General features: G+C 46.2%; 1 protein-coding gene across 6 annotated transcripts in view; it reads right to left on the bottom strand.

The window, feature by feature from the left end:
- The window catches only part of LOC147461166 (putative sulfur deprivation response regulator), a 147,221-nt gene that overhangs the window by 70,330 nt on the left and 51,757 nt on the right, over positions 1-25,134 (bottom strand). For all 6 annotated transcript variants that reach the window (XR_015187570.1, XR_015187571.1, XR_015187572.1 and 3 more), the window contains exons 2-6: positions 23,228-23,517; positions 21,939-22,156; positions 21,225-21,487; positions 20,656-20,899; positions 20,290-20,459 (exon numbers count right to left, since the gene is read on the bottom strand). Coding sequence is in view for 3 of the 6 variants with exons in the window: in XM_086508792.1 (XP_086364918.1) it covers positions 20,290-20,459; positions 20,656-20,899; positions 21,225-21,487; positions 21,939-22,156; positions 23,228-23,444 (1,112 nt within the window). In the remaining 3 variants the exon portion in view is untranslated. The remainder of the gene's footprint in view (positions 1-20,289; positions 20,460-20,655; positions 20,900-21,224; positions 21,488-21,938; positions 22,157-23,227; positions 23,518-25,134) is intronic.

Genomic DNA, 25,134 nt, shown 5'->3' with positions numbered 1-25,134 from the left:
GAATACTGTCAGCTCACAGTATCCCTAAAACTCAAAAGAGACATCAGTGACTTTAGTATCAAAATCGAGGCAATCTGTTGACAAAGGATATCATCGATTGTCCAATTTCTTATATCCCTGCACATGGACAATCCAGAAGTCAAGAATATCATCGATCCTAGGAATCAGAAATCTATTCTTGATGGTGATTTTGTTGAGAGTTTTATAATTGATGCACATTCTCCAAGATCGGTCTTTCTTCAAAACCAACAATACTGGAGAGCAGTACGGTGAAGTAATAGGCTGGACAAGACCCTTTTCCAATAGGTCTTTCACCTGGTTCATAATCTCTTCATTCTGGGCTCGGCTCACACGGTAAGGTGGCCGGTTCGGTGGTGTGCTTCCAGGTATCAAATCAATGGTATGATCCTCAGGACGAGCGGGTGGTAACTCGCCTAGCAGGCCCTCAGAAAAGCAATCGGCATGAGTGTGGAGAAAATATTGGCGTTCTTTATCTAGGTCAAAACATATTCGACCTTCAATCATCATTCAGTTCTCTCCAGAAAATTGAGGAAAGAAGCTGAATTTTATCAAGTACAATCTCTGTGCCCTTCATTTGTCAAAGTCGCTTTCTCAACCCGAGAGTCAACCATGGCATTGTTCGTATCGTACCAAGAGATTGCGACGACGTCACAACCTCCCAAGGGCATTACGTAGAAGTCCTCGTGCCCTAAACACCCTTAACATTGCAAACGAAGTTTGCCAATGATCGGTGTAATGGCATCATCCATCACTTCTGGAACAGGTTTCTATGGCTGTGTTTTCTTCGAGCAAATGGATTGGTAGATTTGTTGTGCCTTTTGTGAATGCACATCTTTCTTAGAATTGTCTGCGGAGCTACCCATCTGATGGGTCGCAGGTTGATGATTCAATTGCACTTTTGTACCAGATTGTGGATTATGGATGACAGAGGGGGATCTCTTTCCTTCTAGAAGCCGAGGATGTTCTTTGATTTTCTCATTGTCCATCTAAGGATGGAAGTTCTATTTCCGGCTTCAGTAAACTCTTGTTCATCTGGTATGCAACAGTTTAGATGCATGTTCCTGTACATGTGTTGGAGTTGGCTTTGACAACCAGAGGGGGATACTTCTATCTCCAGAACCACTTCTTGTTTGATCATCTGACTTTTGAGGTGGAGCATGTGGTGCAAGACCCTTAGCCGACAATGACAAGAGTTGAAGGAGTTTTTAGATGGAGTATGGACTTCTCCTTTCTCCACGTTCTCTCCTTCCCCATTGGTAGTGTGGCCCTACAGATTTGCTCACTTTTTTGCCCTCTTGTGAGCTTGTCAGTACCAATTGTGAGACAACTTCCAATCTCTTGTGAGCTTGTCAGCACCACTTATCGGACAGGTTTGCAACCTTATGCGGTTTCCTTGATGATCAACAACAGATTTGTCGAGATCCTAAGGATGATAGGTTTGTACGTAGTGTCGACAGTTGGTGGGGACATCTAATTCCTACTCCCGCAATCAGCAACATTTTGGATGCTTCTTCCATACATCCCTTTGAAGAGCGCCAACCTTGGGGGCAATCTTTCGGGTTGGCCACGTCTAGCTATTATAGCAGGTTCTTTCCTTGCAATTCTTTTTGCCCAGCTTTCTAGCATGTTATAGATCAGCCCCAGCGTTCTTCACAAGCTTGTTCCCTGAGCCGGGTCCTTCACTCTCCCTTTGAATATTGGTGTCATGTGTATATTGCAAAGTTCAGTTTTGGGTATGTTCTCTTCAACACAAGTACAAAGGACAGTTTTGAACAAGATTTTAAGGAAGCAAGTTACAACAGAGGGAGTATATGTGCTCTTCATAGTCTGTATACAATTTGGCATGTTGTCTTGGATTCCACCTACAGGTTTGATCTTTGCAGATGCAGAGAGGTGGCGGACATTTGGTTTGATCTCAGGGAGTTTGCTTGAGTAGCTAGGTTCTTTTTGGACCCTGACGGCTTCTTTGGCAAACATGATCCTCAGGTGACGACCTTTCAGGTCTTCCTATTCTTAGCAGTCCGAGTTTACCGATGGTGTCATTCTCTTTGACTCTCGAGTTCCATGAGATTTAGATTTTGCTATTCAGTTACAGAGGAAGCACTTTTACTCTAGGTTCTCTCAAATTTCTTTCTAGTGGTACTCATTCTCTTTTCCCAGAATTGAGCTGGAAGGGGGCTTCCTATCTTGGGGGGAGTTCTCAGCTTTAGCTTTGGAGCTTTCAGTGACAGTGTTTGATCTATTCCGATGTGGGGTTGAGTTGGTTGTTACCTCAGAACGTACTTTTGAGGATACTTCTCTTTCAGAGGGTTCTTTCAAAGGGGGCTTCCAGGTTATTATCTTCAGTTGACTTCCAGTGCTCCATTCAGTGGAGTAACATGCACGGTGTCTTCTAGTTCTTGGTTTCCTTGCCCATTTCTTGTGGCTTTGGATGGTGTGCTTCAACCCACGGTGCAGTTAGTATCTTGGCGAATGTTCTTCTTTACCCATTTCGGCGGTTGCCTTGTTTTCGGATCTGTGGTGTAACGGTTTCTCTTCTCAGTGCATCCGAGCAATCGTTCGTATGTTTTGTCTTCCAGATTGGCCCCTGGAGACTGTACAATTTAGGACACACCTACTTCCCTTATCCTTAGACAGGCATGTTGCTTCGCATAGGTGGATAGTAGTCCTTCTTGGATTAGGAACCAGTTACAGTTGGCTCGAGCATTCTTCATAGTGGGGAGACAGTCTTCTTGGTTCTCCCAGATTTGGTTCCAAGTTCCACAGGTATATTTTCCTTCAGGACAGTTACACATGCAGAGATTGTTGGAGAGTTATGACACTTATCCATGGTTCAGGTGTTCTTCCCTGAGAGGGGGATGTGGAGCCAGCTTGGGAATCACTTTGCACAGACTACTTTTTTCAGTTTTAGTGGTTCCATGTGCAGCGGACAAGATTGACAGTCTATTTCATTGCTTTCTATAGCACATTGTTCTTCTCTTACAGAGCTTGGGTACAGAGTCTCTTGATCTTGCCGTTTCAACTGCAATCTCAGTATTGATGGGTGTTCCATTCTGTTGGATGTTGATTCTCGATTCACTCTGAGAGTGGGGTGATATTCTCTCAGGTGGTGTCCCAGACAGTTAAAGATCAGTAGCAGTTTCACTCTCAGTTCCGATGAAGTTCTTTCAGATACATTTTGCAGTTCATCATTGTTTATGATGGTTGGTGCAATTCTTTGGTTCCTCATCATCGAACAATTTATTCCTCAGTAGCCTCCGTTGTCCCATTCTTTGGACATAGCAGCTTGGAGTTTCCGACATGTGGTATATGACCGGAGGTGCAGGTTTCAAACTCTTTCCTCGCGGGTGGAGCACTTTGGAGTTGGGAAATGATCTGGATACAAGTACTTTATGTCTTTACCTCAGTTTTGATGCATTCTCTTGGAGCGGTCGGCAGCAGTACCTTCTACAGATGCTAGTTGTGCGACTTGTGAGTCGGTAGGCTTGAGGAGGTTCTTGATAGAGCCGGATTTACCTTTAGTGGACAACATTTTACTTCTCGAATGTCTTTCGGGGGTAGCAATTCGATTCTATACTGCAGGATACTTTCCTATTGCAGAGTTTGTAGCAGATATCCTCGTCCACAAAACCCTCTCTTTACAGTTGTAAATTGCTCAATTTAGCTTGCTGGTCCAACTTCCTTTCCAGGAGCTAAGAGGGGGTGTTAGAGTTCAGGCATCTTTTTGGATTCGTCCACTCGGTCCCAGTTTCTCCCAGAAAAAGCGTTAGGGAGTGAGGGCTGTTTTGTGGCTGTGCCCAGCCAATGTGAGGTCGTTCTCTCATGTCGGTTGTCCTTAGCCATGTTTAGCTCGGGTTTTGGCTTGGTTCCATGGTCTTCTGTGGTCCTTCAGGCTAGGAATATTATTCCCCATCCTTGGCACATTTTTCCCATGGCCCCCTGTGCATTTAGTGGCCTCTGACCACCCTATTCCTATTTTTCCCCCATTTATCATAGTCGTGGAGCTGGAGGATTGGGTCGGGCATCCAGCCCATTGACCTATAAATGGAGCAAGCGGGGGGGAGGGCACTTCAGAGCATTGCAGTATAGCCCAAAGGGGGGTGCCTCTCTTAGGTGCCAGAGAGGGGCCTGTAGTAGATGAACAAAGGGCAAGGCTTTTTATGGGCAGCAGGTATAGTGCTCAGAGATCATCTCTACAGTGAAGCGTTTCCTCACACTAGCCTTTCAAAGGCCTTGTGACTATGTGCAGTGGCAGGTTTCCTCAATCGAGATCTAGATCTAGACAGGAGGAGATGCACCAGATATATGCTCTCAGAGCATGTTGGAGGTGATGTCCATGTGGAGACCTTGTCAATCGTCTCGTGTGCAAGAGCAATTGTCAGTGTCACTAGCAGTCGCAGTTGTGTGCACCTCGGGTCTATCCAGTTGGCAGGTCAGTTCTATGCTGGACCACCCTTGGTCATTTGTATGAGCAGATTGTTATCAGCATGGAGAGCCTTTCCCGGATCTCTCTCTCTCTCTCTCTCTCTCTCTCTCTCTCTCTCTCTCTCTCTCTCTCTCTCTCTCTCTCTCATGTCATGTCTCGTTCTACCTCAGTGATCTCTCTTCTCCCCAAGTGTGCCTTGTTCATGTGTTTGGCATTGCAGGTGTTCTAGATTGGAGTCGCGATGTCCACCGGATCACGAGCCAGTTCTTATCTTCATTGCATTTTCCACTGCCACCTTTGACAAGTCTTTGGGGCCAATACGCCTTGACTCAGAACTACGCTTAGTCGTGTCGTCTCTCTCAGTTATTCAAGTGTTAAAGTATAGACAAGTGTGAAGTTTGCAATTATCTCTGTATTTTCGTCCGGTCACTCGTCGGAAGTGATTAAAGTGAATAACACCTTAGTTTGTTTAGTTTGCTTCGCATACAACTTTTCTTGTCTTAATATACGTAAGATGAGACAAAGATGTTGCGAGTGCTCCTTGGGGATTGCCGAGAGTGTAGCGGAGATAATGTGTCGTGCTCTCTACAGTGGTGCTCCTCAGTGCAATGTGCGTGAAATCTCACTCTGTCACCAGTGTGTGACTACTATCTATCCTTTTTGTTGATTTCTTTCTTATTATCTATTTACTTTCACTTTTTGGAAACACCCCTCGGGAAATCTAACTGCCCTGCATTGCATAGCTAGTGTGGAACTGTCCAGAGGGAGTCCGGGCCTGAGGGCAAGAGAGCACTAAGGTTGGACAAGGACTATGGTTAGCCAAGTGGGGTCATTGACTAGCCAAAGTGGAATCCTTTGCTACAGAGGCTACATTTCAGTTCTGGATGTGGCCGCAGTGTACAAAGAGGGTCGGATGACCTAGAAAGATACAATGGCAGCATCTCCTAAAATTTAGGGAACTGCTATTTTGGGACCTGAAAATGTCTTCGCGTCATTACGTGCAGTTTGACATGGGGATCATTTTGTTACTCTGTGGCCAAGTCAACAGAGGCTGCAGGTGAGATATTTTTAGACCCGAGGGTCTAAAGCGGGAAAATGCACAAATGAGTGACACTTGGCACTTTGAGGCCAGTTTACTACTTATAGAGAAGGCAAAAACGTGATTTATAGTTGGGAGGCTCATTTTGCAAGTCTCTGTCACAGGTTAAGAGCTATGGAGTGCTTGCTTTCCCTCTTATGCACAGTGCGGTGCCAGGAGTGATGCCCTGCACGCTACGCACTGCCCTCTCTCTCCCCTTTGGCAGTATGTTATGCCCCTCTAGTGGGCTCTTCATTTGACCAATGTACAGTTGTGTGGGTTCATGCGCGATTGCCGAGGCAAGAGCCTCTTGCACAGGTACTGGATTAGCTAGCGGCTAATCCCCCCGCAGGTACAGGTGAATTCGGAGAGGTTTCACGCCAGAAATCTCGTCCGATTCAAAGGGCAAGTAGCCCTACAGGTGCGGGAGCTCGAGGACTTGCTAGGGATGCGACCGGCACGCGGAACGGAGCCCGAAACAGTGAATTACAGCCTGCTGTGTATTTTTGCAGGTTTAGGGTTTTGGCCCTAAACGGACCCTAATACCCCCAAGAGGTTCGGGGACGCAAGGGGACCGCTGTACAGGCGATCTGGCGCATTTTCAGGGCTGAAAACAGAGAATTCAGCGTGCTGCAGATTCTCGCCAGGTTTTGCAAAGTGCCCGTATGCGTCGGGAAAGTCAGTCAATGCGTGGGAATACTGACCGTGAAGGGTTCTAGTACAGTTATGCTGCCGAAATCAGGCTGGAACAGTGGAAATTCAGCCGAGTTTGTGCGGGGCAGCTTGTAGGGAACCACAGCGTTTATTCCCTCTTTTGAACAATAAAGAAATACCGAAAGGGGCGCCTAAGTTAGGGGCCAATCTGGTGTCCGTCTACTCATACAGGTGCAATCTAGCAGCCTGTATCCCTCTCCCCTTTGTTGTGTCTTGAAAGTACAGGTAAAATAGACGACTAATAATGGGTGAAAGCTAAATCAAGGTTTAAAGTAAAGTCTACCGCCCTTTTTGGATTGAACAGGCCGGTTTCACACTCCAACAGAATGAAAACACAGAAGACAATGAATAACAAAGCAAACAAACTCGGCCCTCAAGTCAGTAACATTTTTAGTTTTCAGCCCATTGCCATCCTCGGCGATAGCAGATCAGCCCACAGCCTCGTCGTCGTCGTTGGCGTCATCGCAGTACCAAGCATCTCCAACGGTACCCATTAGAACCTCAACAGCAACGCAGCACAAGTATCCCGCATCGTCATCGTCGTCGCAGTACCCCAGCATCTAGCACCCCTTACGTTTTGGCTTGGCTCTTGCCTAGCTCAGCGTAGGGATCATCAAGACCTTCCTGTCCTTAGCACCCAAGTACCTTCAGTACCCAAAAGTACCCGTAGTACCAAGCACCAGCATCCCATGGTGGCCCTGCCCACTTCTATATACCTCCAAGAGTCCAGGACGGCCAACAGCAAGCCCTCACGACTTGGAGAAAATGGGGAAATGCGAAGAAGAGGTACGAGAAGCTCTCTAAGGCTATGGGAAGAAAGAAGCAAGGCTGAGAAAAATACTTCCAGTTTGCAGCAACCCTAATAGCCATGGAACAAAGCCAAAACCCTGAGCTAAACATGGCTCAAAAATCCTAACATGAGAAAACAACCTCACGCTCACGGGCACAGCCACAAAACAGCCCTCACTCCACCTGTCCCTAGGAGAAACCGGGAGCGACTAAACGAATCCAAAGAGATGCCATCACTTTTTTCCCTCACTAAGAGGTTTTTTTCCCCGTGCTTTGTATAGACGCCCATCACTCTCGAGGGCTATCTTATCTTGTATTTTGCACACTTAGTAATACATTCTCTATTGTGTGACTAGAGCTTACTATATATCTCCAAGCTATGTGTGCATTGTTGCAACCCTAACCCCAACAAGTGAAACCCAAAATGCAGAAAGCATGAGCCACGTGAAAGACCTTTTGAAAAAGGGGTTTGATCCAACACAGCTCTTTACCTTTTTGTTCTCCAATGTTGCTTGTGCAAAAGAAAGATAGATCGTGAAGGATGTGTATAGACTACAGGGCTCTTGATAAGATTGTCGTACATGTTGATGTGGCCTCAGTGAAAGCGTTGACTCTTATGACCGTTTGAGTTGACAAAAATTTTAGGGTGCCATGTTTTCAGTAGATCCAGCTTTTGGGGGCGCCAGCTTTTGTATATGTTGCTTTTGGCCTCAAGGCCTTTAAACGTGTGCCTTGATGTTCTTCCCTGGCAGATCACTGCATGGTTGCACAATTGCCAAGTGACTCCCTAGCAGTTGTACTCTGCCTTTATTGCTATAAAAATAAGTACCAAAAGGGGCGCCAGACTTTGGGGCCAATGCATTTAAAAGTGGAACTATGCCACTCCGTGTCTCCCATCTAAAAGCGATGTGCTATCTTTCAACTTCTAATATTTGTTGTTTTGATTCAGGTCAGTGATTGTTGCAATGGTTCTACCCCCTCGCGAGTGGAATTCCAATTACACATTGACCGAACAAATTTTGATTTGACAACTTGGAAAATTAGGGTTTCCAGCAGCAAATCAGGGTTTCTATAGAAAATTTCAGCATGTTTAATCAATGAATTTGGATGATTTGTTATTTGTTTGCAGATAACAGGTAGCGGCATGGAGGAACATGGAGTTATAAGCATTTGGAAGCATAAGAGATGGAGATCTACTCTTGTGAAACGAGAAGAACCATTAATTTGAGACCTTGTTATAGAAATATTGTTTAGGTATTATATATATATACCTAGATGAATCCAAGATAAGCCCAGATTCACCCATAAATGAAAGTGCAAGGTATAGACCCATGGTAGTCACCCACAAGACAATATAACCATCAGCTTCATCATGCATAGTATTGACTAAATACCATGACATCCCCACTAACGTCGTCAGTGCCCAATAGTGGGTGTAGAACTAGGTACTAACATATGCTCCCAAACACAACACCACACACACACACACACATGAGCATACATCAACACAAAGTTCAACGTACTGAGTTTTTGTCATGACTCCGGAGATCAAGGGCAGACTCAGCCATAATGAAGCCTAGCACTAAAGAAGCATTAAATCGAAAAAATTAGCACAAAAATGAGGAAGTTGATAGGGCATACGCACCACAAAAGATAGAAAGAATTAGCACAATATCAACTGGTCGTAACTCGTATTGTTTAAACTTATCTGATCTTGTTTAGACCTGTTTGAACCTTGTTTGGGTGATCACGGATGTCTGAATGTTTGATACTTGTTTGGATCTGCTTTCAATACTATTTGGAAATCTCCTATACGAACAAATTTGCATCTGAGTATCCTATAGATGTGACTTGGAAAAATCTTCTATGCGGACAGGCCTTCGTCTGAGTACCCTATACATGTGACTAGGCAATCCTCTATGCAAACCAACCTACATCTAAGTATCATACATATGGGCAAGAGCCTTATGTATTTATGTCTTCGTGAATGTATTTGTGAAGCGTGAATTTGTATCATTGGCATAGCATTCTGTAGCGTTTGTGAAGCATCTATTTGATTCTAGGCATCAAAAGTTCTGACTTAAATGAGATAGTCTAGATATGTGGTCTTACTACATCAAGACATCTATGGGGGACCGATGAAATCTAGAAGATGTGATGACTAAGAAGATCACTATGCTTGGATATTAACAAATCTGCGAGGATGAGATGGCTAGATAGAATTTGATTTTGAAACTAAATTTTGTGTTGATGCATGCTAGAGAATGTATTGTCTAGCAGTGATGGTCATTGGATTTGGCATGTATGCATGAAGCCAGTGTCTGCTCAAGAATTACATTTGAGTTTTTGCAAAGGTGAATCGACCATGATTACCTTATTCTAGGAGGGGTTATGTCACAATTTGAATGACGTAGCATGAATCTGGACCGGGAAACAAAGGAGATAAAGTCGAAAAGATTTATCACCAAAAAGGCGGATCAATTTTTGTCGCAACCACCAGGCAAACGTGCCGTGATTTGCGGCAGATTTTGCGCCATAAATCACGGACTACTAACGTGGCATCTAGGCAGCGGAAAAAGAAATCGACCTTCTGTAGCTTTTGAAGAATATTAAAAGCCATGAGCTTTTGGATTGTAAAGCAAGACCTATAAAATAAAGCCTTGGGGGAGTCTTTTGCACACGCTCAATTCACAAGGTGTGGCTCTTTCCAGCAATTGTATCTTGTGAAATCAAAAAAAAAAACGAAAAGGGTGCCTAGTTAGCGGCCAATGCATCTGGGAGTGGAACTCCGCCACTCTATGAGTTTTAAGTGTGAAATCTCTCTGAATTCAAGTGTTTAGGTGTTAAACTTGTTTCCACTTGTTCTTTTCAGTTGGCATGTGATGCGCTCTCGATTATAGCACACTCAGAGGGTAACATGCTAGCATCCAAGGCAGCTCAAATAGGGCTAAGAGGCATGGATGGGCATTCATCCGCCCATGGTGGCTAGGTCCTTACTTCACGATGGATCACGATCTTTAGTAAAAATATAGTCCACCTGTTTTGCTCTTTCCACTTCCCATTTTGTGATGTAGCTAATTTAGATTATTTACACACACTTTGGAAGAATCTCCCACTTTGTACCATTTTCCTCATGGTGAGGTTGATGTAGCCCACTGGACACATTTATAATTTTTTATGTTTTTTATTTTTTCCGAGAAAAGGATCCTTCTATTAGTTAATGAAACTGCCCATAGGGCTACAACCACCTCTACTAGAGAGGTCTACAGCAATCATAAGGAGAGACTCTCGCAATGAAAAAACTGCATATGTACAATGAGGCAAATCAGGATATGGGAGGAGGGAAAAGCCACACACGCGGACGGTAGTGCCATCTGAGCCCACCCTTGACCATGGTGAAGAAAGGCCCAGGGCGCCAGAGTTGAAGGACAGCCTCTCTACGCTCCCGCATGCGGTCGGAGCTGCCCTGGAATCTCTCAAACTGTCCCCTGAGAGTATGGATCAGCTCTAGCCAAAGATCTCGAACTGTCACTGTTGGTGGTACAGGGGCGAGTCTCGCAGATGCGGAAGCAACGGGCCCGCCAGATGAACCAGTGTGTCAGGCCGCAGATGAGCTCCCAACACTCCTCTCTCTCACTGCACCACTTCTGTGGAGTAAGCTCTGTAGCAGGCTGGAGTGTAGGTCGACCCACCTGGATCACTATCATCCTACTGGTGGAGGATAGCTCAAACTGTAGTGCCGGGCCCGTGAGAGTGGACCAAGCAGCTGTCCCCCAAGTATACTGTCGTGCTGTGGAAAAAGCTAGCATCAGCCGAAGGACACGAAGCCAAACCAATTATGCCATAAGACAATCCCAAAGACAATGACGCTGACTCTCCACAGGATGGCCACAAGCTGCACAACCTGCCGAGAGACCACTATGTACAAGCAGCTCCCCACTGCTGTAGCTCTATGTGCAACCAACCACTGGAACAAAGTGACTCCGCGCGGCTGTCTGGCGTCCCACAACCTTGCCCAAAAAGCTCACAAGAACTCAGCTGTGAGACCCTCCTCCTGCCAATGAGGTGCTACCAGTATGTGACGTCCCAGTCGAACAGTGTACTGAAAGAAAGGGACACCTGGATGGTCAACTGAGGCGAAAGGGTCCCGCCAAAAGCACTCTCCAGGATCCCACTGCACTCATGTCAGTGGACAGCTCTCCCAAGCCCACAGCCTCCAATGGCCAGTCTCAAGAGCTGCTAGGTCAAGATCTATGACACAAGTCGTCCCAGAGATACCCACAACTCAGATCCTCTGAAAACAGCACTCTACAACCTCTGGTGCCTCAACTGAAACTCGATGTAAACGACCCTCACCCTGTAGCTCGAAAAACAGGGAAGGTACAGTTTCTGAACAAGCCTGAACTGCGATGAGGACCTCCAGTCGCGTGAAGGCCCCCATCCATCTAGGCACTGTTGACTCTAGAGGTGTAAGCCACTCAACTGGTACTGCCTCTGTGATGTCCTGACACATGCTCAGCACCCCTCTCATGCCATGTAGCAGGATGCTCTGAAGCTCCTCTGACAAGCCTGAGAACTGTAACCAGTCACCTACAGCGCGTGCAAGACCCTCTGCCATGGGACCCCAAGAAACATGAGGCCTACTACCAACCAAGTGGCCTCTCTGAGTGCTAACCATGGGGTTCCAAACAAGGGGCTGTCGCAAACGCTCCTCCGTGCAAGCAGACTGGTGCTGCTCCAGGCCTCTCCTCAAATGCTCCCAGGAGCGGAGTAGACTCATAGCAAAACGGTCCTCCAGTCTCCTGCTCAGGCAAACTCTACACTTCTCTGTGAAAATCTATCTAGTCGAAGGTCCCCAAGGGCCTCCAGCCTGAGGAACTCTAGCACTAAGCCGCTGAAGCAAAAACTCCTTCCAGGGCTCCTCCCCTGGAAGCAATCCTCTGACAAAAAACTTCCCAAGAAGGGCTTTGCTCTGCAATGCTGGGTCTATGATCCCCAACCTCCCCTTAGAACAAGGAAGAGTGATGACCTGCCAGGTCACTTTAGCCCGGGCTATCTAAGTGTCGCGCCCTGACCAAAGGAAATTCCTAATCAGCCTCTCTACTTAGCTCATGCAGGAACTCGAAAAGATCCAACCAGATGTGATGTACCACATAGTAGCCAACAACACCTGGTTGGCCACTACAACTCTGCCTACCAGAGAAAGTCGTGCGGAGCTCCAATGTAACAGCTTCCTCCTGATGGACACAAGGAGGGGAGCAATCTGCTGCTCAAGAGACAAGTCCAAACCAACTTGACAACTCAAGTACCGAATTGCAGTCCCTGGGGAAATCCATCTGAAACCCTCACCTGGCAGCCAATCAGGCGTAGGAGCCACTGTCTTTCTCCAGTTCATCCGTGCGCCTGATGCACAACAAAACGTCTCAAGAGCTTGCTCACACCTATGAAGGTTGGCCTCCTGGCCCTCCAAGTACAAAGCTGAGTCGTCTGCAAACTCAGCATCTAGTAGCTCGTCGCCCTGAATAGGGAGCACTAAGCCACGTAGACCAACCTGTTGTGAAGCCAAAAATCTGATGATCGCCTCAGCATAGAACAGAAAGAGGAAGGAGGCAAGAGGGCAGCCCTATCTGACCGAACGTGTGAGCATGAAGTGATCACCACATTTATAACTGATACAAGGTGATGCAAAAACAAAAATTACTAGAATATGTAACATGACGAGCACCACGTGCCAACGGAAAAGAACAAATTGAACAACTTTTAGCACTTCAAATAACACTAAACTGAAAGAGATGCAAGACACACGAGACGGGGAAGAGAGCATTGGCCCCAAACCCTGGCACCCCTTTCCGTATTTCTTTATATTGCTTCAACTTAGTACAGGCTGGTCCTCCATGCTCTGCACTCCCCCATGGAGATGTGCTAGAGAATGAGCCCATGGCACATATTTAAAGGCCCTGGGCCTATCCAAAAGCAGTTTACATGAAAAGCATGAAGCCTAAAAGCATCTAGTCCAACGCGTGGAACCCAAAAGCTGTTAGCACGTTTCACGGAAATCCGTACTACCACATCAGCAGCCTGTCAACGCGAATCATCGGCGTTCGTACAGTGCCACATCAGTATGTCAACGGAAATCACAGAATGTTCGTACACTCTTGCCACGTCATCATCCGCTTGCAAATTAATACCTATGTACGTGTGTGGGTCTTGTTTTGCCTTTAGTCACTTGGGCCCCCATCGGACGAGGTCCCATAAGTTGATAAAACCTCTTTAATAAGTTGCTCCCACTCGGCGAGGATCTGTTAGTTGGTAAGACTTCTTCTGCTGCTTCTTCTTAGGGTTTAGGTCCCTTGGCCAAGATCTGCAAGTCGGCTCAGGTCTTCCGTGGCTTGACACGTTAGTTGTGACAAACTCAATAGACATTCAATGGTGCATAAATCGACCTCAATACTCTACAAAGAACGAAGTACAAAAACTCGTTGGCACCAAACTTAGCGCCAAATCAAGCACCGTGACTCGGATGCAAAGAGGGTGGTGAGGCTAGATAGTTCAAGGCAAGTGTACTAAGTGTAGACAAGATGAGGGTACGACTATATAGACTAGCCACAAAGCTAGACCACACGTTAACCATGTGTTGAAGGCACACATTCCTAGGTATATTTTACCTTAGAGCCTTCACAGCAAAGGTGTGAGACCATCTCTTTATAGCAACCTTTGTAATCAAATGCTATTTTTTATTGATAGAACCGGTTACATGTGTTTCTTTTGTGCTTCTCTCTTGCCATCTTCCCTCATCTCTCTTGATTCTCTCTATGTGCTCATGTAAGATTCAAACAAGGGGTGTCTACCTTAGGGGGCCCATGTCTTGTCTCAAGTGTTCAGTTCTCTTTCAAGTTCAAGCATTTTTCTGTTTCAGTACAGTTTGTGGAGTTGTTTTGTTACATCGCCTTGCCAGTGACTTCCCCGTTACATGTAGTCCATGTTTCATGGCCCATACATAGTAGCCACGGTATGTGTTAGGACGTGTAATACGCGGTGCACAATATGCATACTAGATGTATAAAATACGTCAACTTTTTTAGATATGATAAGGACAAATGAAAAAGGTCATGCACCTCCTCAATGGCTCTTCAATGTTTAATCATAGCATACATAAGCAAGCACCATGAAGCTCTAAAACACCCTTGATCAACTAGCAAAATACATTAGAATAGAATACGTTTTGAGCAAAAGAACGCTAGAATGAAAAACTTTATGAGACGTATTGTACGTTTCAATACGGTACGTCCCGTATTCTAAATAAAGTACGCGTATTATAGCTGCTATGGGCCGCCGCCCATACGAGGCATCATCCATGGTCCATTAGTTAAGTGTGTTTCTCATGCCTACATTGTCAAATATGTTCATGGATTGCTTTGATACACTTCTTTGAACTGACAACTTATTAAGCACTAAGAAATGCCCTTCCTTAGCATTGTTTCTTATCAAAGGCAAAGGTGTAAGCCACATGTAGCAGGCTACAGTGTCACTTTCACAGGACACAGTTAGTACAGTTGGTCTAGGCTGGTTCACACTGGACGAACCCTCTGGGCTCGGGAGTGACACGTGGCAGGGTACCAACGGTGGTCTAGTGGACATCGTGGCCAGGTCACCACATGGCTGACATTTATGAGCCGTTGGTGGCTCTTTATGGTGGTACATATGAGTAGTAGCGGTTGGTCATCGGGATTATCTTCTTCACCTCTGATCTTGTACGTAGTCGTCTAGAGTGAGTCTATACACGGAGCCCGTCTTCACCATCCCGGCACATCTGAGCCTCGACACCCCCATTGTACCTGTGAGTCCTGGGTTGGAGCTGAGTGTGCTGCCACGCCAGAGTCTGTATCAGTTCTTTGAGATAGTCGAGTCATTTGTGTGGTCTACTGTTGTTGTTGTGTGTTGTTGTGTCTCTGTGAGCTCAGTTGTTGTCTGTTGTTTCCCTTCTTTTCAGTCTGTTTGAGTGAGATTGTCACGCACATTGCACTGAGGACCACCCACTCTAGAGAGCATGACACATTATCCGCGCTACAGGTGCTCTCATTTTGGCGATCACGGTCTCACTCTGTGAGGTGCAAATCTTGAAGCTAGTTGGGTCTATCTACCTTCGCCTACCTTGCCTAGCTTCGCCGACCTTGCCTTGCACTGTTCTCCTCTCGCCTGGTCCAACTGGTCTAGTCCTCTCTCGCCCTAGTCATCTCTCGCCCTGGTCCAACCTGTCCTCGTCCCTGGTCTAGACCTCCTCGACCCTGGTCTAGTCCTCCTCGTCCTTGGTCCAGCTTGGTCTAGTCACTTGCCTGGTCTAGTAGAGTCTAGACCAGTCTTCAACCAGTTCAAGGTTTTCTTGCCGAAAGCTTAGTTGGTTTGGTGGTCGCTGCATGACCCATACAAGGCGGTCAGTCGAGCGTCAAAGCGCACTCATGAGTCCTCTGAAGTACTACAACAGAAGACGACCCTTGGAACCTGTTAGAAGTCCATCAACCTCATCACCCATACCTCCACATACGACGTCACCCATTCCTCCCTCCGGTTCCACATCTTCGAGATCACCTTCTCCAATAAAGCTCTCTCCTATTCTGCTACAGCAAGCTACTGAGCAGCAGGCTCAGCAAGGGGCCATGGAGCCGTTGGCTAGCGTTTTGGCCAAGGCAAACATCAAGTTCCCTACATTCAAAGGACTCTCTTCAGAAGATGCTGACGACCATGCAAGGAGGTTTGTATCTCTTTGTAGGGGTCGTGGTCTTAACAGGGAAGATGCTTATTTGGTACTCTTTCCATCCACCTTGGATGGCTTAGCAGACAAATGGTACAGCCAGTTTGCAGAGAACCATTTTGCAACTTGGGCAGTCTTAAGACAACAGTTCTGTGCAGCTTTCAGGCCAGGTGACTACCAAGAGAAAGTGTTGGATGAGTTGGCCAACATGGTGCTCCAGCCAGAGGAGACTTTTGCAGAGCTTATGACTAAAACAAAGTCCCTGGTTGCCAAGCTTCCCCAGCAACCCGGTGAATTCATGGTTAAGAAGTGGGTGGAAAAGGCGCTCCCCAAAACCTCTCAGCAAAAACTCCGAGAGAGCCTCCGACCCGACGCCACTCTGGAGGAATTCATCGCAGCTGCTACTAGGATAGAGGGCGCTAGGAAGTTGTTCACCAACTCCCCTCGGGTAGAGACCACCTCAGTGTTTTCGGAAAGTCCTTCTTATCTGATAACTTCTTTACGCAGGGAACTGGAAGCCCTAAAGTACAGAGAGCTCTTCAAGAGGAGAAGTCAATCTCCCTCAGACAGGAGAAGCCCCCACATCATGACGCTTTGGATCAAATAAAGAGAGAGCTAAAGGAGCTTAGGTCTCAACAGGAGACTAAGGCTACGGTATGGTGCAGCTCATGCCGCTCTCCAGGACACCCTCCACAGGCGTGTCCCCTTCGGATTTACTGCCACTTCTGTGAAAAGTCTGGTCATGAGGACAAGGATTGCTACTACCTCAAGGGATTGCGACAAATACAGCAAAGCCTTGGTAATACTCTTCAACAAGGGGCAGCTCCGGCATCAATATGGTTTCTCCCTGTGGCCATCCACACCACATGCCACCTTTATTGGCAGCCCCTCCTATGCAAGGTATGCAGAGCACTTTTCCCTCTCAAAGATTTTATCATACCCATGCTCCCTCATCACCTCAAAGCTTCTATGCTTCCACCTGCAGCTCCATGCACCAGGAGCAAGGACCACCTCGCCCTTCGACTCGCCCATTGAATCGACCCATTTTGTGCTACAGATGCGGGGAATATGGGCATTACCAAAGCAAATGCCCCCTGCCAGAAGGGTCCCCTCCCTGCCGTCATTGCCCTGAACCGAAGGATCACTACAGTAAGGATTGCCCTAAAGTTCGTGCATCCACAACTTCGAACCCGAGTCAAAGCCAGAATGAGTTTTCCTTTCCCAAGCTCAATCTGATAGCAATTAGCACCTTTTCTCAGCCGCCCCTTTCTACCCACGCGGTTACCCCTCAAAATAAGCAGCCGCAGTTGGCAGAGGAGCCATCGGGCATCCTCGCCCGAGCCCAGAGAGCCGCTCTCGATCTTAGCATTCCAGCAAGTTCAACTCTCCCACACATTCTCACACCAGTGGATACCCTGCCTGTAGCTGTTAAGAAGCCATCCCCCAGTGCCATAAAGGAATCCAAATCTTTGCTCTTTGATCTTGATGAAGCTTTCTTGGAAGCAGTTTCAAATCTACAGAAGATAAAGGTACCTGAGGAACAATAGGTAGAAAAAGAAAAGCTTACAACAGAGACAATCTTGAAGAACACCTTCCAATAAGTGTCCCTCTATGACATGCTGCGGCTAGATGCAAGTAGATGCAAGTTTTAGAAGTGACACCCTTGCTGTTATTCAATCACTTTACGCCGGAGCAAGTCCTAGTGGCAAGCACCTCCCAGTGCGACCATCACAGTCCTATATGATATCCAATCCCGCTGCTCCACTCACTGATTATAGAAGCCCTCGCCTGACAAGGTCCGTTTTGGGTCGGCAATTCTCATGAGTGATAGTGGATGGTGGATTTGGCATCAACCTGATGCCCGAGTTCACTATGTTAGCTCTAGTTCTACAGCCTACTGGCCCTGCTCCCTTCACAGTTACATTGGCCGACCAGCGGACAATCTACCCAGTGGGCATAGTGGACAATGTGCCTCTGCAGGTACAAGACTTTACTTTTAACTTGGATTTCGTTGTGGTTCGTCTTCCCCAGGTTGAGGGCGGATTTCCCTTGCTCATTGGAAGACCATGGCTACGACACACTAAAGCACTTCATGATTGGGGAAACGATGCCATGTGGATACATAATTCTGGCTCCCCAATGCAACCCATTCTCTTAGAAGGAGGTATGGATTCCGTGGTGCAGCAAGTTTCTTTGTCAATGGAAACCAACCCTGAACAAGAACAGCCTACTCCACCTGACGGGTCAGACGAGGATCTGTTGGAGTGGTTGGATGCTACCAAATCTCTGTCCTGTTATGGAGTCTCCGTTCACTCTTTGGCTGAAGAAGCTACTCTTGATGCGCCCTTGGTGGAAGCCTTTCAATTTGGCGAGCCTATGAAGAAGCATAGAGGCGGGAAGAAATCTCCTCTACAGAAGTTCACACACCCTCGAATATCAGCCCCATTGGTGTCTCTTCCCCGACCACGACAAAGCTCTCCTCTGTGACTAGAAAACCTCCTTCACACAGCAGGTCCTGCTAGATGAATTCCCTTCTCCTGATAGTTTGCTACCTCTTCGCCCTTTCCCAACTCCCAACTCTCCCCACCCCTCTCCCAACACGTCCCCCCTCTCTCCCAACTCAGCCCCTACCCACCCCTCCCTTTGCCCTCGCCCTAATAACCCCCTCTCTCGCCCTAGTCCCTCCACCTCACCCCCTCTCCCCCTACCCACTCACCCTCGCCCCCTCACCACACCTCGCCCTAGTCCCTCCCCCTCACCCCTACCCACCCCCTCACCTTCCCCTCGCTCCTACCCACCCCCCCTTGCCCCTACCCCCCCCCCCCCCCTCACCTTCCCCTCGCCCCTACCCAGCCCCCCAACCCCTACTCTTCCCTCACATTCCCTCGCCCCTACCCACCCCCTCTCGCCCCTACCCAACCCCCCTCACCCTACCCTCCTCCTCACATTCTCTCGCCCCTACCCAGTCACCCCTCGCCCCTAGTCCCTCCCCTCGCCCCCCTCACCACCCCTCCTCCTAGTCCCCCTCGCCCTACTCCCCTTACCCCTCGCCCTCCTAACGAGCCCTCGCTTCCTTTTCTCACCCCCTCTCCCCTACCTAGGGCCACCTCGCCCTTCGGGTGAGGAGCCAGAGACCACCTGTAATTTAACAATCAAGCGGGCCTCGGGCTTTGTTTCCTTGATTCACAGGTGATGGCTAGCGACACAAAGGGGAGAGCAAGCAGCTTCTTGTAATCCGATCACAGCAGAGCTTTTGGCTGTTTCCTTGTGGCTTTCAAGCATTCACCTAGTTGCCATCCCGTTGCTGTTAATGCTTTTCTTTATGCCATCATGATGGAGCTTCACCTTATTTGTTGCGTTGCTGTAAATGCTTTTCGTTCTGTCATCCCGATGGAGCTTCACCTTATTTGCGGAGTTACTCGAGCTTATGATCATCCCTCTTTTCGAGACGAGTGCAAGGTTCATCTGCAAGTATGGACCAGGTCAACATGTGATGGATCCAAACTAAGCATATCTCTTTGCAGTGGAGCCTCATTCTGTTTTGCTAAGTGGGATTCTTCGACTATGCAATCATACTGGGTTCCGGCCTATTCAAAGGTTTAAAACGTTTGCAAGCAATGTAGTGTGTTTAAACTCCACTTTTGGGCCTAGAACCTGCTTCAAGAAAGATGTACAGATGCAGTACCTAATGGTTTTCTTTCATAGTTTTTTCAGTATTTCCTCTCACCGAGACAATGAGCGGTCTTGTGGCGGGCAACCTGTAGAGCAGGCTACAATGTCACTTTCACAGGACACAGTTAGTACAGTTGGTCTAGGCTGGTTCACACTGGACGGACCCTCTGGGCTCGGGAGTGACACGTGGCAGGGTACCGACGGTGGTCTAGTGGACATCGTGGCCAGGTCACCACATGCCTGACATTTATGAGCCGTTGGTGGCTCTTTATGGTGGTACATATGAGTAGTAGCGGTTGGTCATCGGGATTATCTTCTTCACCTCTGATCTTGTACGTAGTCGTCTAGAGTGAGTCTATACACGGAGCCCGTCTTCACCATCCCGGCACATCTGAGCCTCGACACCCCCATTGTACCTGTGAGTCCTGGGCTGGAGCTGAGTGTGCTGCCATGCCAGAGTCTGTATCAGTTCTTTGAGATAGTCGAGTCATTTGTGTGGTCTACTGTTGCTGTTGTGTGTTGTTGCTGTGTCTCTGTGAGCTGATAAAAAACGTTACTGTTGAAACTGTGTTCTGCTGCAAAAACGCTAGCCTCCTGTTCTTGCAATCTGTTGTCTATTGTTTCCCTTCTTTTCAGTCTGTTTGAGTGAGATTGTCACGCACATTGCACTGAGGACCACCCATTGTAGAGAGCACGACACATTATTTGCGCTACACTACAATGCACAAGCGTACGAGATGTTACACAACAAGACAAGCAAAAAAAACAAAAGAAACCATTAATACCTTTAAAAAATCAGCACTACCATGCAATATGGTCTGAATCAAAAAATAAGTGCACCTGTCTAGTTGTGCCCCATGTCTATGGATTGCCACAACAGCCGCCCTATATCGTGAACGAAACTGCAGGTCTGAGACCTTTTTATGTACCATTGATGACTTGCTTGCAATCACAGCTTCTACAAGATATTGATGCTTCTTCAACAGATTCAAGTCAACTTGACCTTGCCCCTGCCAGAACATTCAAAGCACTTGTCATGATAATAATTGTCGTAACCTTTAAAAAAAAATGTCAAAATCTGAGCAGAGAACCTCTAAAAACAGAAACAAGAAGGTTTGAAGAACACCTACAAAATCCTTACTTCAGTTCTATATTATTGTTTAACAAGTGAAGAGTACCAAAAGGGTCTTATAAACAGGGGAATACTTCATCTTCTGAAAGAGTTAAGCCATCCACTTGTGTGAGAGCAAGAATTGCATCTATAACTCCGGTAAAATATAGAAGATCTTTTGCCAATAATATAAAGTCTCCTCTAAGATCAGATATTATAGTTCCTTCTCTTTCAATCTGCACTAAGGTCAAGCCTGGCATTCTTTTCAACCCTGATTGTTCAATTGTTCTTCTATTCAAAGAAGAAACTGATCTCACAACCAAGACAATATTATAATTCCTGTAATCAGCCATAAGAGACAGATTGATAAAGCTGATGGATTACTTTGTCAAATCCAACTTCCAAAAGGTTTGAAGGAAGGTCGAGGAGTGCACATGCCTCTATTGCCATCAAAGACTTGGCATGTGGTGTAAAGAAAGATTGTAAATCAAAGGAATAATTTTATGGATGTAGTGTTGACTATGCAAAATATCACCCCCTCATACTCTGCATGAAGGTCCAAGCTTTAAGTTCAATGCCAGTGATATGATACTAACACTGCTAAGAAGTGCAACTTAGCTATTCTAACTTGTTGAAAAATGCAGAGCAGGTTGGATTTGCTGACCTGGCATTAATACTTGTGGGTTGGATGGCAAGACGATCAGGTAAAAGCTTCCCAGAAATAGCCACGATGTAGAGAATACCAGCAACAGTTACTGGCACACCGACAATACCAATCTCAAAAAGATGCATCCGAAGACTTGGAATCTTTTTCGCAGCCAGTGACAAGACCACAAGATTGGTGCCAGTCCCAATCAATGTCAATGTGCCTCCTAGAAGAGCTGCATAGCTTAATGGAAGCAATAGCTTTGATGGTGCCATACTAACCTGCATAATATCAGTTACATGTTAGCAACGAAGGAAAACAGAATCCACACCCAACTTGTATTTGCCCTCTCATGCTTACCATCCACAACAGTCCCCTGCAAAAACATTTATCAATTGAGGTCCCCATGGAATGTTAAGCGACCCTTTGAATGATTATGAATTAAATCATATTTTATTAGCAACAGTTGTAAATTGAGGTCCCCATGGAATGCTAAGCAACCCTTTGAATGATTATGAATGAAGTCATATTATATTAGCGACGTTTGTAAACTGAAGCTAACCATTCTCTTGTTCATTTTATTTTCAGGACATCAATATATGCAACTTTATTTATTTGAAAAACATTGTTCAACAAGGAACTTCAAAGAAGGTTCTTATGATGTGACAGGTAAAATAACAATTGTAATTCTCACTTACTGACTCCAGCCTAATGTGACATTAAATCGCTTACCCTGCGTGAAAATTCCACAATGGGAGGTATCATCATAGCCACCAAAGGTATGTTAGCAAGAAAAGCACTGAAAAGAGCTACAGGTACAGTAAATCTCAAAAGTATCCAGACTACACTGCTGTCACTTTTCTTGAATCGTTGGCCTGGCTTCAGTTCCACCTTCTTGGTTTGAAACATGATTTTGGAAACGTACTCCAATCCACCGGAGAGCTCTATACCTGTATATACTCTCTCTCTCTCTCTCTCTCTCTCTCTCTCTCTCTCTCTCTCTCTCTCTCTCTCTCTCTCTCTCTCACACACACACACACACACACAAGTGATGACGTGGCAACCTGACCTGCCAGCTGAAGATAGAGAAAGTTACGCAAGTGATGATGTGGCAGGTTTCTGCACAATTGCTGATGTGGAAAACTCCGTAGTTTGCATCGGAAACCCCAGGATTCCATACTGTTGACGTGGCCTACTAGATAGACAGTGTGAGAGCTTTTTGAGCACCAGTGTTTTTAGCAGATGCTTTTGGGCACACCGCCAACTCTTTGTATCTGTGGCCTTTATAAGGATGCCCAGGGGGCCACTCTCGGCAGGTCAGCTTAGAAGTGCAGATTGCAGAGTGACTCCCCAGCAGTTGTACTCTGTGATTGTCTAACATAAAAGAAGTGCAGAACGGGGACCCAGATACAGCTTCAGAATCTTTTAAGGAGATTATCCTTTTCCAGTTTAGCTAGGAGTTCAGTGAAAATTATATATCCCGTATTGTGACACTAATATCATCATCAATTGTACCTGGTTCTGGTTTCGTGGGCCATTTTGACCTTTTATACAAGTTAAAAAATATTCTCTTTCTTCCTTTTTTCTTTCCTGACTCCTCTCCCTCTCCCCAATCAACATGTAGAGATTAGTAGTATGGTACCTTACGACTTTATATGGTGAAAAAATATATATAACTAGATGAATCCAGGATAAGCCAGATTCACCCTTAAGGAAAGTGCAAGGTATAGACCCATGGTAGTCACCCACAAGACTATAACCATCAGGTCCATCATGCATAGTATTGGCTAAATACTACGAGATGCCCACTAATGCTGTCAGTGCCCAATAGTGGGTGTAGAACTAGGTACCAATATATGCTCCCACACTCTCACACCCCACGCACAGACGAGAATATATCAATACAAAGATATAGACCATGGATCCTTGCATAGCTTCTTTTATTGAAAAAGATGCAAATTCAACAGTAATTGGCCAAAAGAAGCTTTAAATTGTATGTTTTGATAGTGTTAAGAACTTACCTTTAGCCACAATAAAAAGTACAGCTATTGCAAGTACGGCTGGATCGTTGAAGCCATGAAGAGCTTGTTCCAAGTTCAAAATACCAAGTGGTATAAAAAGTATAACCGTTCCCATCATCACAAGATATGGAGGAGCCAGCTCTGCTACAAGTGCCACTAACATCAATAGTATCAATGCAAGTGTGGCCCAGCCTTCCCATCCTACATCTATCACCATGGCGTGCTTATCAAGAGTCTCCGTGTCAAATCTTGTACCATTTGAAAGAAGCTTCGATCAACATCTGAAAAGCCTACACATACCACTTACAAATCATTTGTATACGCGACATTTATCCACAATTAATTGTGTATATACACCCATAATCTACATACACCAAACATGACGCCAAAAGAAGATATCTTTCACATTATCAGCAACAAAGGCTTAAGAAGGTGAGAAGGATGTCAATAACAGTTGTACAACATTTTTGCCGTGCACGTGCAAACACACATGTAAGTTACATCCCCTCTCTCTCTCTCTCTCTCTCTCTCTCTCTCTCTCTCTCTCTCTCTCTCTCTCTCTCTCTCTCTCTCTCTCTCTCTCTCTCTCTCTCTCTCTCTCTCTCGGGAACTACCGTACCATTATGGTGGGTCACACATTGACCCGACTGTACGCATCCATTCTGGAACAAAAATTGAGTAGATGGGCAGAGAATGAGGGCATAAGGGCAACAGGGCAAGCTGGATTCAGGAGGGGTTATTCCACTTTAGATCACATTCTTACGCTCAGAGCCATTATTGAGGAAGGAAGAGCAAGCGGGAGAAGGATGTATTGTTGCTTTGTGGATTTTCGGAAAGCTTTTGATACAGTACCAAGGGCCAGATTGCTGCGCAGAATGCGAGAGTTAGGGGTCCCCAAAGAGATTATCTGGGGGATCATGGCCTTATACGGGTCAGTAACTGGTTATGTACATACTCCAGAAGGGGATTCCGACATTGTTCATTCCACCGTTGGAGTAAAGCAGGGATGCCCACTGTCCCCTACTTTATTTGGTATGTATATAGATGAGCTATCAGATTACATTGATAGAGAGGGTGACAGAGGTGCTCAACTTGCAGGGTCATGGATCCCTTTGTTGTTGTATGCAGATGATATTGTATTGATAGCAGAATCACCAGATGGAATGCAGAGGCAATTAGATGCATTACATAAATTCGCGGAGGACAGCGGACTGTCGGTGAATTTGGGTAAAACCAAAGTTATGGTGTTTAACACCACACCACAGTGGGTTAGGAGATCGGCACCTACATTTGCATATGGCCAAGATACAGTAGAGTACACAGATACATACACATACCTTGGTGTGGTATTTACAGGACCGAAGTTTACTCTTAAGAAAGCAGCGGATGCTAGATTGTCCAGAGCCTCTGCGGCCTTGGGAGGGTTGGAGAGGATGTGTTCACAAGTGCAGTTTCAGGAACCACGAACAAAACTTTGGCTCTTTGATACTGTGGTCCAGATTTGGGGACCATCTATGGATCAGGATAATTGGAAGTCAATGGAGAGACCTTTGGTATCTATGATTTCCCGAATGATTAGAGCCAAGGCCTCCGTACCACACGCGATTAGCCGAGCGGAACTAGCTGCCCCTCCAACAGAAATTGAAGCTCTTACCAGATCAGTGTCCTTTATACATGGTTTGTGGGATACAAATAATTGCAGATATACTAGATTGGCCCTCGAATCCTCTCGACAATTAGCAATGAAAGGAGATACATCATGCTGGTATGCGCAACTGTCCTCGTGGTTTCACAGACACGGGTTCAGTATGGAAAGATTACCCCCCTTCCAATACTCTCTTGAGGCTCCATCACTGGCAATCACACGAACGGAGATTAATAAAATCATCCGCCAAGATCTTATACAG

This window comes from Adiantum capillus-veneris, chromosome 3 (assembly GCF_014529385.1).
Source record: "Adiantum capillus-veneris isolate H3 chromosome 3, ASM1452938v2, whole genome shotgun sequence".
Lineage (NCBI taxonomy): Eukaryota > Viridiplantae > Streptophyta > Polypodiopsida > Polypodiales > Pteridaceae > Adiantum > Adiantum capillus-veneris.
The sequence above is the reverse complement of the archived record's forward strand: the minus strand, read 5'-3'. Positions and strand labels throughout refer to the sequence as shown.